General features: G+C 42.9%; 1 protein-coding gene across 3 annotated transcripts in view; it reads left to right on the forward strand.

Moving 5' to 3' along the window:
• The window catches only part of DGKI (diacylglycerol kinase iota), a 199,742-nt gene extending 195,994 nt beyond the window's left edge, over window positions 1–3,748 (forward strand). For all 3 annotated transcript variants that reach the window (XM_063395596.1, XM_063395597.1, XM_063395595.1), the window contains one exon: window positions 241–3,748. In XM_063395596.1, the coding sequence (XP_063251666.1) occupies window positions 241–357 (117 nt within the window). In that variant the 3' untranslated portion in view covers window positions 358–3,748. The remainder of the gene's footprint in view (window positions 1–240) is intronic.
• The last annotated feature ends 9,081 nt before the right edge of the window (window positions 3,749–12,829 follow it).

The following is a 12,829-nucleotide window of genomic DNA, read 5'->3' on the forward strand; positions in this document are numbered from 1 at the left end:
CAATCAAAACCAATTCCTACCTGCTTGGGCTCTATGAGGCAGCCTATAATGGGAAGAGAGATCATCTGTGATTCTATGATCTCTTGTTCAGATGACAGAATTGTATGTTGCAAAAAGCTTTCTGAAACAGATGAAACCCAGACAAGTGGCTTCTGACTTGTTAATTGTCTTCTGCCTAGAAATCATCTGTTGTTCTAAACGTGTTAGCACAAGACTTTCTCTTCATGTTTCTTATCACAGGGTAAGACCCCCCGGGACAGGGCTCAGCAGGCTGGCGATCCGGATCTGGCCTCCTACCTGGAGAGTCGACAGAACTATCAAATGGTTTCCCACGAGGACCTAGAGACAGCAGTCTGATGTCTGAGAATATCCAAGAGGATCCCTGGAAATCTCAAGACTGCACCTGAGGCACTCAGGCATCGTGTGAGGAAGAAACTGATGGAATCCACGTGTCTCTCACTCTCGAGGAAAAATACCTGAGGACATGCCACCAGTTTCTAAGGGCTACTGAGTCTTGCTGCGGAACGGTTATGTTCATAAGTTAGCCCATGATGGATGAGGTGGGACGCTCAAAGGTCTGTGGAATCCATAGGCCACAAAAATTTACCTTTATTGCTTCCAGCAAGTAGCATGAACTTCTCCCATGTTCATCTGTACAATTTATTAAAAAAAAAAAAAAAAAGGAAAGAGTAAAGAGGGTGTGGGGGAAAAAAAATCCAAACTAACATTTAGTACATTAAGCCACACAACTAGGCTCTCCTCCATCCTTACAGTTTCCTGCATTGCTTTTATTCCCCTGTTACGGTCACTTCTCATCAGTTAAATATTACCTGTTATCTCTGTGTTGTCTTCATAAATGGTCAGGCAGTAGCAAAATATTTGAGGAGCTCTGGATGCCCTTAAGAAATATCCAGTGGTTTTTATCAGCTACATTCCCTCCCTTGCCATCCTCTCAGAAGATGTGTTGTCAGTACTCAGCCACCACGGAGTTTCCTTGCTTTTGGAGAGGATGCTGCTTTTACTGCCTTGTTTCTCAGGGTGTGGGACATGGTTGGATTTACAAGGTTGGATTTACAGCAGTGACGAAACCCAGCCTCATGGTGGCTGGGCACACAGTTATTGTATCCTTGTGAGACAGGCATTTGTATGGAAAGGAGTTATATGGGATGTGCCATGCTGAATGGCAGAGCAGAAAGTCACCAGGAAGGTTTCTCACATCACTTTTGTGCATGTAATGGCTGACCCAATTCTCAGGTTTCAGGCCTGCCTAGAAGTTGATAGCTGTTCTTTACTTCTGAAAAGAAGGGTTTTACACTGGGGAGAGATTTGTGCCAGACTGAGGGAGCTCTGATGGACTGACTGACAGACCCAGTCCCCATTGCAGCACAGCCAGAGGGAGAAAGGAGACGTGGAACATCAGCAGCCAGCCTGGGCTCGCTGCTGCCAGCAGACAAAGGGCACTGGCCTGGCCACACTGGGAATGGGAAAACCTTCTTTGGCACAATCTGTGAACTATCTGACTTTCCAAGGGAACAAAGCTGTCCCTGAAGAAGGACAAGCAGCAGATCTTTGCCTTGTTACCCACAATAAGTTTGAAATGTAAAGCTTATCTGCTGTAAAGGCCAGTTGTGTCTTCTGTATTCATCTGTTCTCTGTCTTATAACCATAAAAGAAGAGAAAGCAAACAAATACACAGGCAAAATGTTTCACCTTTGTGTTTCCAATTGCTACAGGTATCTCAGCTGACAAGATAGCAGAGCTTCCACTTCTACTTTGTCAGACCAGTGCCCATGAAGATGCTTATAGCTGACTTTTGGCCTAACTCTTGCAATACATTTTTGAACTTTGCTTTGTTGTTTGACTTGAAAGATCCACCAGTGTTTATTTTCACATCCCTTGCTAGGGGTAGCTCTCTGATAGATGGTGATCATCCGGGTTACATACATTTGGAAACCATGAAAATAACTCAGGTCATTATCCAGATAAGTTTTTCTTCTTTGGTAGAAGTGGAGAAAATCAAATGAATGTTGTTTTTTTTTTTAACCACAAGTGATTGTTGTGGTAGGGAGGGGGGAGCTGAACATGATATTTTAATTTTTTTTCCTCTTTTCAGAAGTTTATTTGATATGGGCAATATATTTCTTTAGTATTTCTTCCTCTGGAAGGAAACTATATATATTTGTAATCTATAGATCAATGGCGACATGAAATGTATTTTGTCTTATTTTCTGTCTTTACTTTTCTCATTTAAAAAATAAAATATGGAAGACAAATTACTTCCCTTGATAATTATCAAGGGACTTGTGGAGAAAATAAGTATGTGTATATACTAGAAGAGAATTTGGCAACCATTAAAATAAAAAAAATCAGAATATAGTTTTGGTGTATGTGATATTTCCACAAGGAAAGATCCTCACGCTGTGGTTTCATGGTAGGCCTTGCATCATTTTCCAGTTGTGAGAAAAGACACTACTGTGATATTTCTATATATTTATGAAAATAAGGATTATGTTACCATCACTTTAATCTTTTGGTTAGCTTTACTGATGTGAGAAATGGAGGGAGTTTCAATGACACAGAAGCTTGGCTCTGTCTTGTGCTGGGGTCAGGCTGAGTATTGTCACTGAGCCTGTGACAGGTCCCTGATCCTTTAGTACCCATGAAGCAGGAGGGGCAGTAGAGGCTTGCTTTAGTCACAGGTAGCCTCCAGAGAGAGGCCAGATGTGGATTATGATAAGGGAGCTGGTTCTGATCACTCTGTCCCCAATTGTCCTCCCCTTGTCAGCTCACCCCTGGTGCCCAGCCTGCAGCTGTGGCTGGCTCTGGAGCAGCTTGTGAGGATGGGCAGATTTCCCGAGCAATTTTGTGCCATTTGGACTGCTCAGAAGAACTCAGAGCACACGAGAGAGCGTGGCTTGCCTTTTTCACTGAAAGCTGGAGTACAGTGATATGATCAGAGTGAGCCTGTTGTGTCTCTGGAAAGCTGCCTGTGCTGTGTGCTCAGTAGGAGACAGCTACTGTAGATAAAAATAGCCCCCAGCACTGGAGGTGGGACAGGATCTGGCTGGATGTAGTGCCTTTAACGTCCAAGGTGTCCCAAAGCACTGCACACTGCACTAGATACTGGTGGTGTTCTGTGTCTGTAGGTAACAGAGCACATCCTTTGCTTTCTACAAAGGCTCATGCGTGGCAAGGAATATCAGAATTTGGTCCACTGAGGGCAGTTTGGGACCAGGCTGCTGCAGGACTATTCCTTACCCCTTTCAAGTGTGATGGGATTACCAGAAGCAGGCAAACTCTGCAGCAGTTAAAGGTGACACATATGTATTGAATCTGTGGAGCACTTGGGGGTCTGGATTAGTACAGCACAACTGTGCCTGCACTGGGCAGGGCCCAAATTCCAGTGTGCAGCTGGGAGTCCACTAAGATGATGTGTAAAGCACTTCAATTTATTGAAAGCATCTGTTCAGTGGCTGTGCCTGTTAATGTGTGTATATTACTATATATATGTATATTTATAAAGATCAGTATGCATGTATATAGGTGCACATACATGTGCAAACACACTTGAAATTGTGCCATTTGAATGACAAAGTCCCTAGGGATGCTCAGCTCCTGAGATTGCTGGACTGACAAAATGTCATTTTCCATTTTAGTTTGTTATTAAAGAGAACCTTTTTCAGTAGAACTGAGGAGCTTCTGAATTGTTCCATTGTACTGGTTTTACTATCTCATTTTGGAGTTAAATGGAGGGAAAGAAAGTATTTATAATGTTGATAAAATAAACTTAATTTTGTAATTTAATAGCATCAGTTACTCTTATTATTTCATGTTCAAATGCTAGAGGTATCTTTTATGTATTATTCAAGGCATGATGATGATCAAGGCATGATCCATTTTTCACTTACTGTAGCATAGAATGGCAATGGACAGGGACACCTTGCACAAGACCAGGCTGTTCCATCTAAGCTGACCTTGAACACTTCCAGGGATGGATCCTCACAACTTCTCTGGACATTCCTCAATACTGTAAGATGTAAGGCTGAGTTTTTGCTTATGTAAAACAGGGACTCAAGGCAAATTTTGCCTCTTACAAAACAGGTGTCAGGCTCCAGGGGCTCTTTCATAATTTCATATGGTGGCTTGCTTATCTGTGTTTTAGCACTTTAGGATGTCTGTAGGTGTTTTTACTGAGACCTGTCACTCTTGCTTTTCCCCAGCAGCAGTAGAATTGCTCAGTCTCAACTCATGGTGCTGTAGCCTGGATTCAGTCTACATGAGATGTCCCCGGCTACATGAGGACTGTCATACAGAAGAACCATAGACAAAGAAAATAGTACAAAATTGATGTTTTGTTGCCACTGATCTTCCCAGATGTATTTATTGGGCTGGTACTGTTGTGTAAGAATAGATGGGGCACACAGATTTTCTGGCGGTGTATCTGTGGGAGGTTTGTTTCAGTAATATTTCATGGCTTCTTTGGCTCATTTTTGCCTTTGTCTTTGCTGTGGCAGTGAAACAAATGGTGGTGAAAGTTTCTAACACAAATTCATCTAGAAGGTGGCTATTTTCCTTTCAGCCCCATCCCAGATGACTTCTGTGGGACACACTTATGTGTTGACCCTTCCAGGACATGTTGACATGATCTGTCTCTGGGGTATGAAATGGGGACACATCGGTAGCCTCCAGTTTTCTGGGAGTTTACTGGTACTCAAGAAATCTTTGAGCATGCTGGAAATTCAAATGCCTTGAAAAAACCCCAAAGAAATTCTGTCCCTGCACTCTAGGTACTACAAGAAAAAAGCAGTTCCTTGTGCTGATCCATTTGATGTGCGTCATTTTCCTTCTTCCACCTTTTGCTTCTTTTGCACCAAAGTAACATCTACAGAAAAGTATTTTAAAATACTTGTTCTTAAGCTGGCTAAAGTAATGTTTTGACCTCCATTTTGCCTATTCTTTCCCATTCATAAGATATTGTTTCCTCTCATTATTTTCCTCAGTAAATCTGAGCCAAAGTGACTCTGGGTTATTAGCTTCCTACTTAGTCTAAAGCATCAAATGTGAGTATCTTCAGACATTTCAGCAGTCCTGGAAACAGCTTGTATTCCTGTGTCTCTCTGGGTGCATAAGACAGAGTATTAGAGTGCTCACTGTGGTAGCCATCTTCTCGTTTTGCTTTCTTAATAATTATTTTTCTTAGCAATGGATTGCTACAGCCTTAAATTCCATGATCTGCCTGCCAACACCTGTGGGCTGCAGCTCAGTAATGTGCTGTAAGTTACTCCAGGTGACCATGGCTGTTTTTACTTCAGGTTCTGCCATGGCACTGGACTTCTCTGGAGATGCCCTGCAGGTACCTGAGCTCGGGGGTGTTCCCCTCCCCGGCTGTTTCCAGCTCTGCTGCCCGTGGTGGTGCCCACAGAGAGAGCTGTTCTCTCACCCCCTGTGCATGTGCCCTGCAGCAACACCCCCTGCCTTGGCCAAGGAATTTCCTGGCCCACGTACGGTGCCATTTGTGCAAAAGGGGAAAATTCTCTCCCTCGGGCCTTGATCACACCAGTAAATTCATTACATTTGACTTCAGTGATTAGGCAGGCTTAGAGCTGAATAACCTTACTGTACTCAGCCATCAGAGTGCATCTTGTCTCCTGCCTTATTTATAAGGTGCCACATTCCAGTCTCAGCTGCAGTTTCTTGTTTCTCTGACTGATTAAAAAAAACAACCCCCCAAAACCCCAAAAGACAAAAAAACCCAATCCTACCTATGCAGTACACATGTATCTAGTTACCCACAGAGTGGAGAAGACAGGCAGATCATTTAAAAATCCCCTCATTCTGATGTAGCACATCATGACTTCTAAAGTCTGAGCAAGGGGATGCCTTGCAACAAAAACATTTGTTTCAATATCAACACATCTATATTTCAGGAAATAATTTGATGCTAAGCACTATTAAAACAGTCAGCTTATGCTCTTAGATCTCCTATGTGTCAGAGACTTGGGGAATCTAAGGAGTCAGTAATTCTCTTGACAGGCACACAAAGGTAGGTGAATGCCCCAAAAAAGCAAAACCCCTGTGTTCTTCAAAAATTTGTTTCTATTTTGCCACCCTCATCCACTAGAATCAGAACCCTGATTTGGGAATGCTATTTTGGAGTTCACCAATATTTTAACAGCCTCAGGATTCATATGCAGAGTATATAGAAGCTGTAGCATTTTGAAATGCAAGAAACAAAGCACTATTTCTTTGAGCAATATAATACTAGATGTGTAATTGCCTCATCTCTTGCCAGCCTCTTCTTGCTGGTGAAGTGCCACACCTGGCTCTTCAATTAGTCCCTGTCTGGGAGGCTGCTTGATGTGCAACCCAGCACTCAGTGAAGTGTGCACTGTGGCAATCCAATGTCAAAGTGGTGCTGTAATTACCTAACTACCAGCACATGAACCACATGCAATTCATTTCTTAGTGCTGCACTTCATTTTAATGAGAAAAATGGCCTTCTGATTCCAGCTTCCTTAGTGACCTTCAATCTCCACTCTTTTCCTCAACCTGTGGTCAAGAAGAGGTAGAAGGTAATCTCTGTTCCTACAGAATCCAAATCCTGTCTAGGAATTGTACAAATTAATTATGTTTGTAGGTATGGAGAAGAAGCTCTCAAGAAGCTCTTGAGTCTGATGCAGCAGACGAGTGATTTCTACTTGGCTAATTAGGCTTTAATAAGCAGTCCCACTTTTCTAGGGCTGCTTCTACTGTGTGACATTCCCATAAAAAATGAAAGATGACAAAATTAGAAAAGCAAAGTTAAGCTGCCCCCTGGGAATGGGGAATTCTACAGAAAGTCTTCCACAGGCATTGCTCTTTTCAAGATGGGGAGCTGCAATGCTAACTCTTGAATAACAGTGTAATGATTAATTACATATCATAACTGGATATATCTAATTGTAATAGTGAGGTGGGTGCTCACTGTGCCCAATATTTATGTCACCCAGATGTAGAAGTATTCCTGCCCTTATAGAGATCACCACAGAGTCTGGAGGGGGACACTCTTCTCTTTGCACAGCTTGAGGCTTTGTGAAGTGAGACAGAGCCCTAGGCTGTGCAAGGACATCCCTCCCTGCTCCTTAGCCATGGTGGAGGCTTTCCTTCCAAATGAATGCAGGCAATGCCACATCAAAATAAATGTTTGCTGTAGGTCACAAAGTGAATAGCTGTCTTTCCTTTCCTGTCCCCTGCTTCAGCCCTTTCAGGACCATTTTTTTCCCTTCATCAGAATGGGAAGTCTGTTGATGAATGCAAAGTCTGTTAGGTGCCTATTTTAATAGAAGATGGGTGCAGTCGTGGTTGTTGTCTGTGGTCTTGCTACTGTTGTAATACCTTATCTGCATGGCATTGGGGAGGAGTACATTCATGTGAAAGCTAAGGAAAAAAGTCATCTTGCTGGCAGCTAATGACAGGAAGGAAATAGAACATAATATTATTTAAATTTAATTGTAAATATTCTTCAGTGCTCTTTGCTTTTCCTTCATTTCCCCTCCCTCTTAGAGTTTCTGTACTGAAGTCTTTAATCTTTCATCACCTCTTCTTTCCTTAGTTCATTCTACCTTCAGTTTTTGGACCGGAAGGGTCAAAATCCTGCTCATGTGCTTACCCTTGGGACACTCCTGCTTGACCACTCACAGATGGTTGGATCTCCTCCGACCATGTACAGATATGGGTAGGGAATGTTGAAATTCTCTGTACTAAGAATGAGTTGGATGAGTTAGGTGCAGTAGTAAAGGCTCTTCTGAGAGCAGTTGTAATGCCCAAGTTGTAATCTCGGGATTAAAGACATGCAAAGTCTGATGGACTTGGGTTTTTCATACCTGAGGGCTTGATTTCAGTCTTTCTAGACTTAGTTTTAATATCAATAGAAAAATTCTCATGTGTATATTTTTCTGTCTACTCATGTTTCTTCCCCTTGTGATTTTCCTGTTAAATAATCTTTGCCTGGGCAAATGTAATTGTGCTGCTCTGTGACTTGCTTGCAAGAAGAGGCAGCTGCTTCCAACTGGCAAGCGAGTGTGCTGGTCTCTCATGCAAAGTGGCTGGCTTTGCTACTGTACAGCTTTCTGCTCAGCATGTACCTCACAGAAATCACAGGGAGATGGCAGGGGCTTATCAGGGTTTTTGTTCCGTTTACATGTCACTGCAGACTGATTCTCTTCCATCTGCCTCCTTTGATCACGCAACAGCTTTGGGAGAAAAGAAGTGGCTGAGCCTTCAAAGCACTAAGCAGCTCTTGGGAGCTTTGTCTCTCCTTAGCTTGCTGTTGCACCTCACAGAGCTGGGAAAGGGAAAGCAGGGAATGCCTTATATTCAGAAAGATTAATCTCTCACCTTGCTGGCAAAAGTAACACCCCTTTGAAGGTACCTATTCTGACACCCCACCAGTGCCAGGTAGAGTGTAAAAGTCATATGGACATCAGCAAGCCTGTAGGAGCTGACTTCCCTTCTTAAGGGCTCTTCCAAGCTCTTTTTGATTCTCTTTGTGGTGCCTCAGGACAGGGATTCCTGCCAGTGTCTTCCAACAGCAGTCATCCTGAGAATGCCTTTTGTAATGGGTGCCATCTAGCTGCCCTCACACCATGTGCTACCTGTGCTCTGTGTCCTGTACTTCTATTGGAAAATGAAATAATCAGGAGTTAAAGTCCCTTTCAAAATGGACTTAGGAGCTGCCAGCCTTGGCCACTGACCCAGCAGGGTGCAGTGCACTGGGGAGAGGAATATGACATAGAATATGCCAACATTTCTCTGCAGAAATCTCCTCAAGGTGAAATGTGCTTTCACAGTGGGAAACAAAGGTTATTTTTCTCCTGCCCATATTTTGTGTTGCAAACCCCGTGCCAGTCATTTTGGATGCAGACAGCTTTTTGGAAGCAGGAGGCTTTTGAAAGATTTTTAAAAAGTCTAGCCAACGATAAAGCTGAGGACTTGTGTTCTGCACTCCCACACAAACCTTCTGGCAGTCCGTGGAGGTTTCAGTGTCCTCTCTGAGTCAGTGAGCAGAATATTTTGCTACAAGCTACAGGCCTGCCTTTGTGCCACTGCTATTGCTACTTTGCTTCTGCACAGCTTTTAGAACAGCTATGGTTTTGCAGCCTTGCACTGGGAAAAACCACAGTGCTATGGGGGAAAACATGCTTTTCCTATGGCAACCACTCCTCAAGCTGCAGTTTTGTTAATGAAAATGCAATGTATGTAAAGACTGAGCTTGGCTTATGAGAGTGTCACAGCTAGCTCGGTGAGGATTTATTCCAGCAAGACCTGACTTGTTGTTTTGCTGCAAAACAAAGAAGATTATGCAAAAAATAATCACTTGGTGTAATGGCATGCTTCTGTCTTATGAGAGTTAACAAGTCTAACTGGGGGCCACATGGTTGAGTATCACAATATAGGGAAAGTATTTACTTTCAGAATTTATCAGAATTCTCTCTGCAGGTACTGGGGTCAAGGAGATAGGGCCAAGAGTAGCAAATCAAGGGTTTGAGGTTGAATTCCTGCCACTTCCATTGAGTCATTTTGGGCAAATCATTTAGCCTTACTGTGCCTCAGTTTTCTTATCTGTAAAATGGGGATAATATAATCTCCTTATACATAGGTAAGATGCTTTGTGTTACAAGTCCAAAATATGCTGTATATTTAATATTTTTGAATTGTTTGGCATTTGATTTAGATTTTTTTTTTTGTTTGGGGTTTTGTTTGGTTTTTTTTTTTTAAGTGTGCCTTGTAATGTTACTCCTCTATAGCATCCTGCTTCTTCTGAAACCACTTTTGAGAGACAGTGAGAGTAGCCCTGTTCCACGCTTTTTAGTTTAACTGGTTTAAGTTGAGATAGTAAAGAGGGATGGAGAATGACAATTTTCTAATGAGCTATTTTGCACTTCTTATGCTTGATTTTCATGTTTGAGCTATCTTGTATTAAAAGTTGTAACTCAGGTAATATTTCAAGTCAGTGAAGGCATTCAGGTGGTTTATCTCTCTTCAGAGAAGAGTATTTTGCTGAATTTTAGAGCAGCTTTATTGCATCGTATTGAGTTTGTTGAGCACAGAATGTTTCCTTCAGGAGTGCCCATCTCAGTAATAACTCTTTCTGTCACCTCTCTGCTGTTATGCTGTAGGACAGAATATTTCCTAAGAGTCCAGAAATCACCAGTTTGGTTTGTTGATGTGAAAGGTTTCTGGGGAATGGAAAGAAACATTTGAGGGAACAGATTCTCTGGTCCTTATATTAGCATCTCCTCTGGCCACCTGGCAAATGGGAGATGAAAACTGGTAAAGAACAAGGATAAGGGTTAGCAGAGATTTCTCCTGCAAAAAGGAAGAAGGCTAGGCAAGAGTCACTGAGGCTAGGAAGGAGTGATCATTGAGCCTAGGAAGGAGTGAGATATATATATATGTATATATGTATAGTGGTACTTCCTGGAGATGGTGGAGAAAGGACAGTGGACAGATTCTGATCTCCTCTGCACTAGCTTCACTCCTGGTGAACCAAGATGTGACCAAGGTCAGAACCTGGACCATTCCACAATGTGTTTGGCCCCCTGAACAGAGCAGAAAATCCAAGTAGCAAATGTGCATTTTTAACCAACATTTCATGGGCATCCAGAGTTCCAGCACTTGTACATATCCTATTATCTGAACCCACATCTGTTCCAGGAGCTGTAATAACATCTCAAAGGGCTCTTTTATGCTACCTGACCCCATGCATAATGCTCTGGAACATCTTGAGGCTGCCAGCTGGCAAAAGGGATCTGAGGCACGCAGCAGTACCCATGAATGGAGGATATACATTAAACAGGGAATCAAGGCACAGGTAATCATCAGCCAGGGGGAATACGAGAAGGAGGAGGGGCTTTTTGTATCAAAGTAAGAAAGTATTTTCTTCCATGATTTTCTTGCATTCCCTATTTATACAAAGTATCTTGATCACTGTGTTGCTAACTAAGGAGATTTTACACTGGGAGAAGGAAGAAATATGTATGCAGTGAAAGAGCTGGTTACTGTTCCTTTTGGACACTTTTTCTGTATTGTGACTTGTGTGGAAATGTACAGAATAAAAAGTGAAGAGGCGCATGCCTTGGCTGGGCTGAGTTTCTTTGTGTTATTTGCCAGCAGAGCTGGGTTGCTGCTTCTGGCAGAGTGGAAAAGACTGGTGTGACTTGGAAGCTGTGAAGAGTTGGGGGAGTGGAGGAAGGGGATCCAGGGGTCAAAGTCCTGCATATGTGTGTATGATAGTGTAGAGAAGGGAATGCTAAACTTCTGGATAAATCAAGCTCATGGTAAAGAAAAGGTTAATTATACCTTTAATATTTCCAGGAACATCTTCTCAGTCCCTTGGTAAACTCAGACTGCCAGCACAGCATTCAGTGTGTGCAGGAGGGGTCCAGCAGAGACTAGCAGGACTGTAATGTAGGCATGTAGGTCACCTCAGGATCTCAGCCATGCATCTCAGGAGAGTTTCTCCAGTGTATTCTCTGGTTCACCTCCACATTATCTCAGGACTAACCCATGAGCATATAATGAAGCTCTCCTTGTTGCTGCCCAGCTGTGTGTCTGATTGAGGAATTTTTGAGAATTCCATGGCTATTGCTTGCTTTCTTCTCTTCAGCAGCTCCCCTCCCTGCCTCACTCAGGAGTTTCAGTGCCATTTCTGACACAAGAGTTTTGTAACCTCTCTTCTGTGCCAGTTGATATTTCCTAACAGCACCCCTGCCTCTGCTGTCCCACCCTGAAATTGTATCTCTGAACCATTTTGTGATGTTTTCTTTGCCCTGTCTCTCTGGGACATTGGCTGCCCCCAGAACACCTCCCTCACACATGGTTCTGCCTCCCTCCTCCACTCCAAGCCCTTTGATGCTCATTGCTGTTGCCAGCAGCCAGCTGTGTGCTTGTGTCTTTTAAAGGATGTCTTAAGCTCCCTTTTCCTGCTGTCTCAGACAGCCTAGGAATATTATTATTAATAATAAGAATAGTGCTAAAAAGACAGTTTTGCCTGAGCAGGACTGGCTGGGGCTGGATGAGGATGTAGCCTAGTGCCCTGCACAGCAAGGAACAACTACCAAGCACTGCTTTGACATATATGAGCCCTGTGGTACAAAGCACTGTGATTTCTCTGGGGTCCTTCACAGCCACCAGCTGCACCAAATGGCTGCCAGCTGCTCTCTGGAAATGTCTGTGGAGGAGAGGTGCTTTTTGATGTGCTTGGGGCTGCCCCCACAGCAACCTCTGGAGGTGTTCCACCACCTGCAGGCAGAGCTGCTCAGCGGTGAGTCAAAAAAAATGGGAAAACAGCTTTGCATCCTACTGGGTTTGCACCCCAAATCCTTGAATGTGTGTGGCCTTACACGTGTGTGTCGCTCTGAAGAGAGGCCAACTGCTCTTTTCTCATCCATTGTAATTTGCCCTTGTTACTCAGCCTTTCAGCTCTGTTAACTGTTTCTAACACAGAGCTGTTTCTTGCCAACTTTCCCTAAAAATTCTTTAACAGAGCTGGTGAAATTCATAACTATATATGCACCACACACACATACATATATTAAAATATCTATCTCATAGGCTAATATACTTGAGCAAGGAGTTCCCTTTTTTAATGCAACATTTCTTTACATATGAAATATAATAATGTTTCTTTAGAAAGCTAAAGCTTTCCTAGTAGGAATGTAACTACAATGAAAACAATAAAACCCCATTTTTGAGAGGAAAAACCCAATCCTGACAGGAATCTTTTGCTTTGAAACCTTTTTCCCCCAAACCCCTGCAGCTTCACCGCAGCCAAGTGATTTCAGCATTT

The sequence above is a fragment of the Prinia subflava genome, chromosome 4 (assembly GCF_021018805.1).
Source record: "Prinia subflava isolate CZ2003 ecotype Zambia chromosome 4, Cam_Psub_1.2, whole genome shotgun sequence".
In the NCBI taxonomy this organism is placed as follows: domain Eukaryota; kingdom Metazoa; phylum Chordata; class Aves; order Passeriformes; family Cisticolidae; genus Prinia; species Prinia subflava.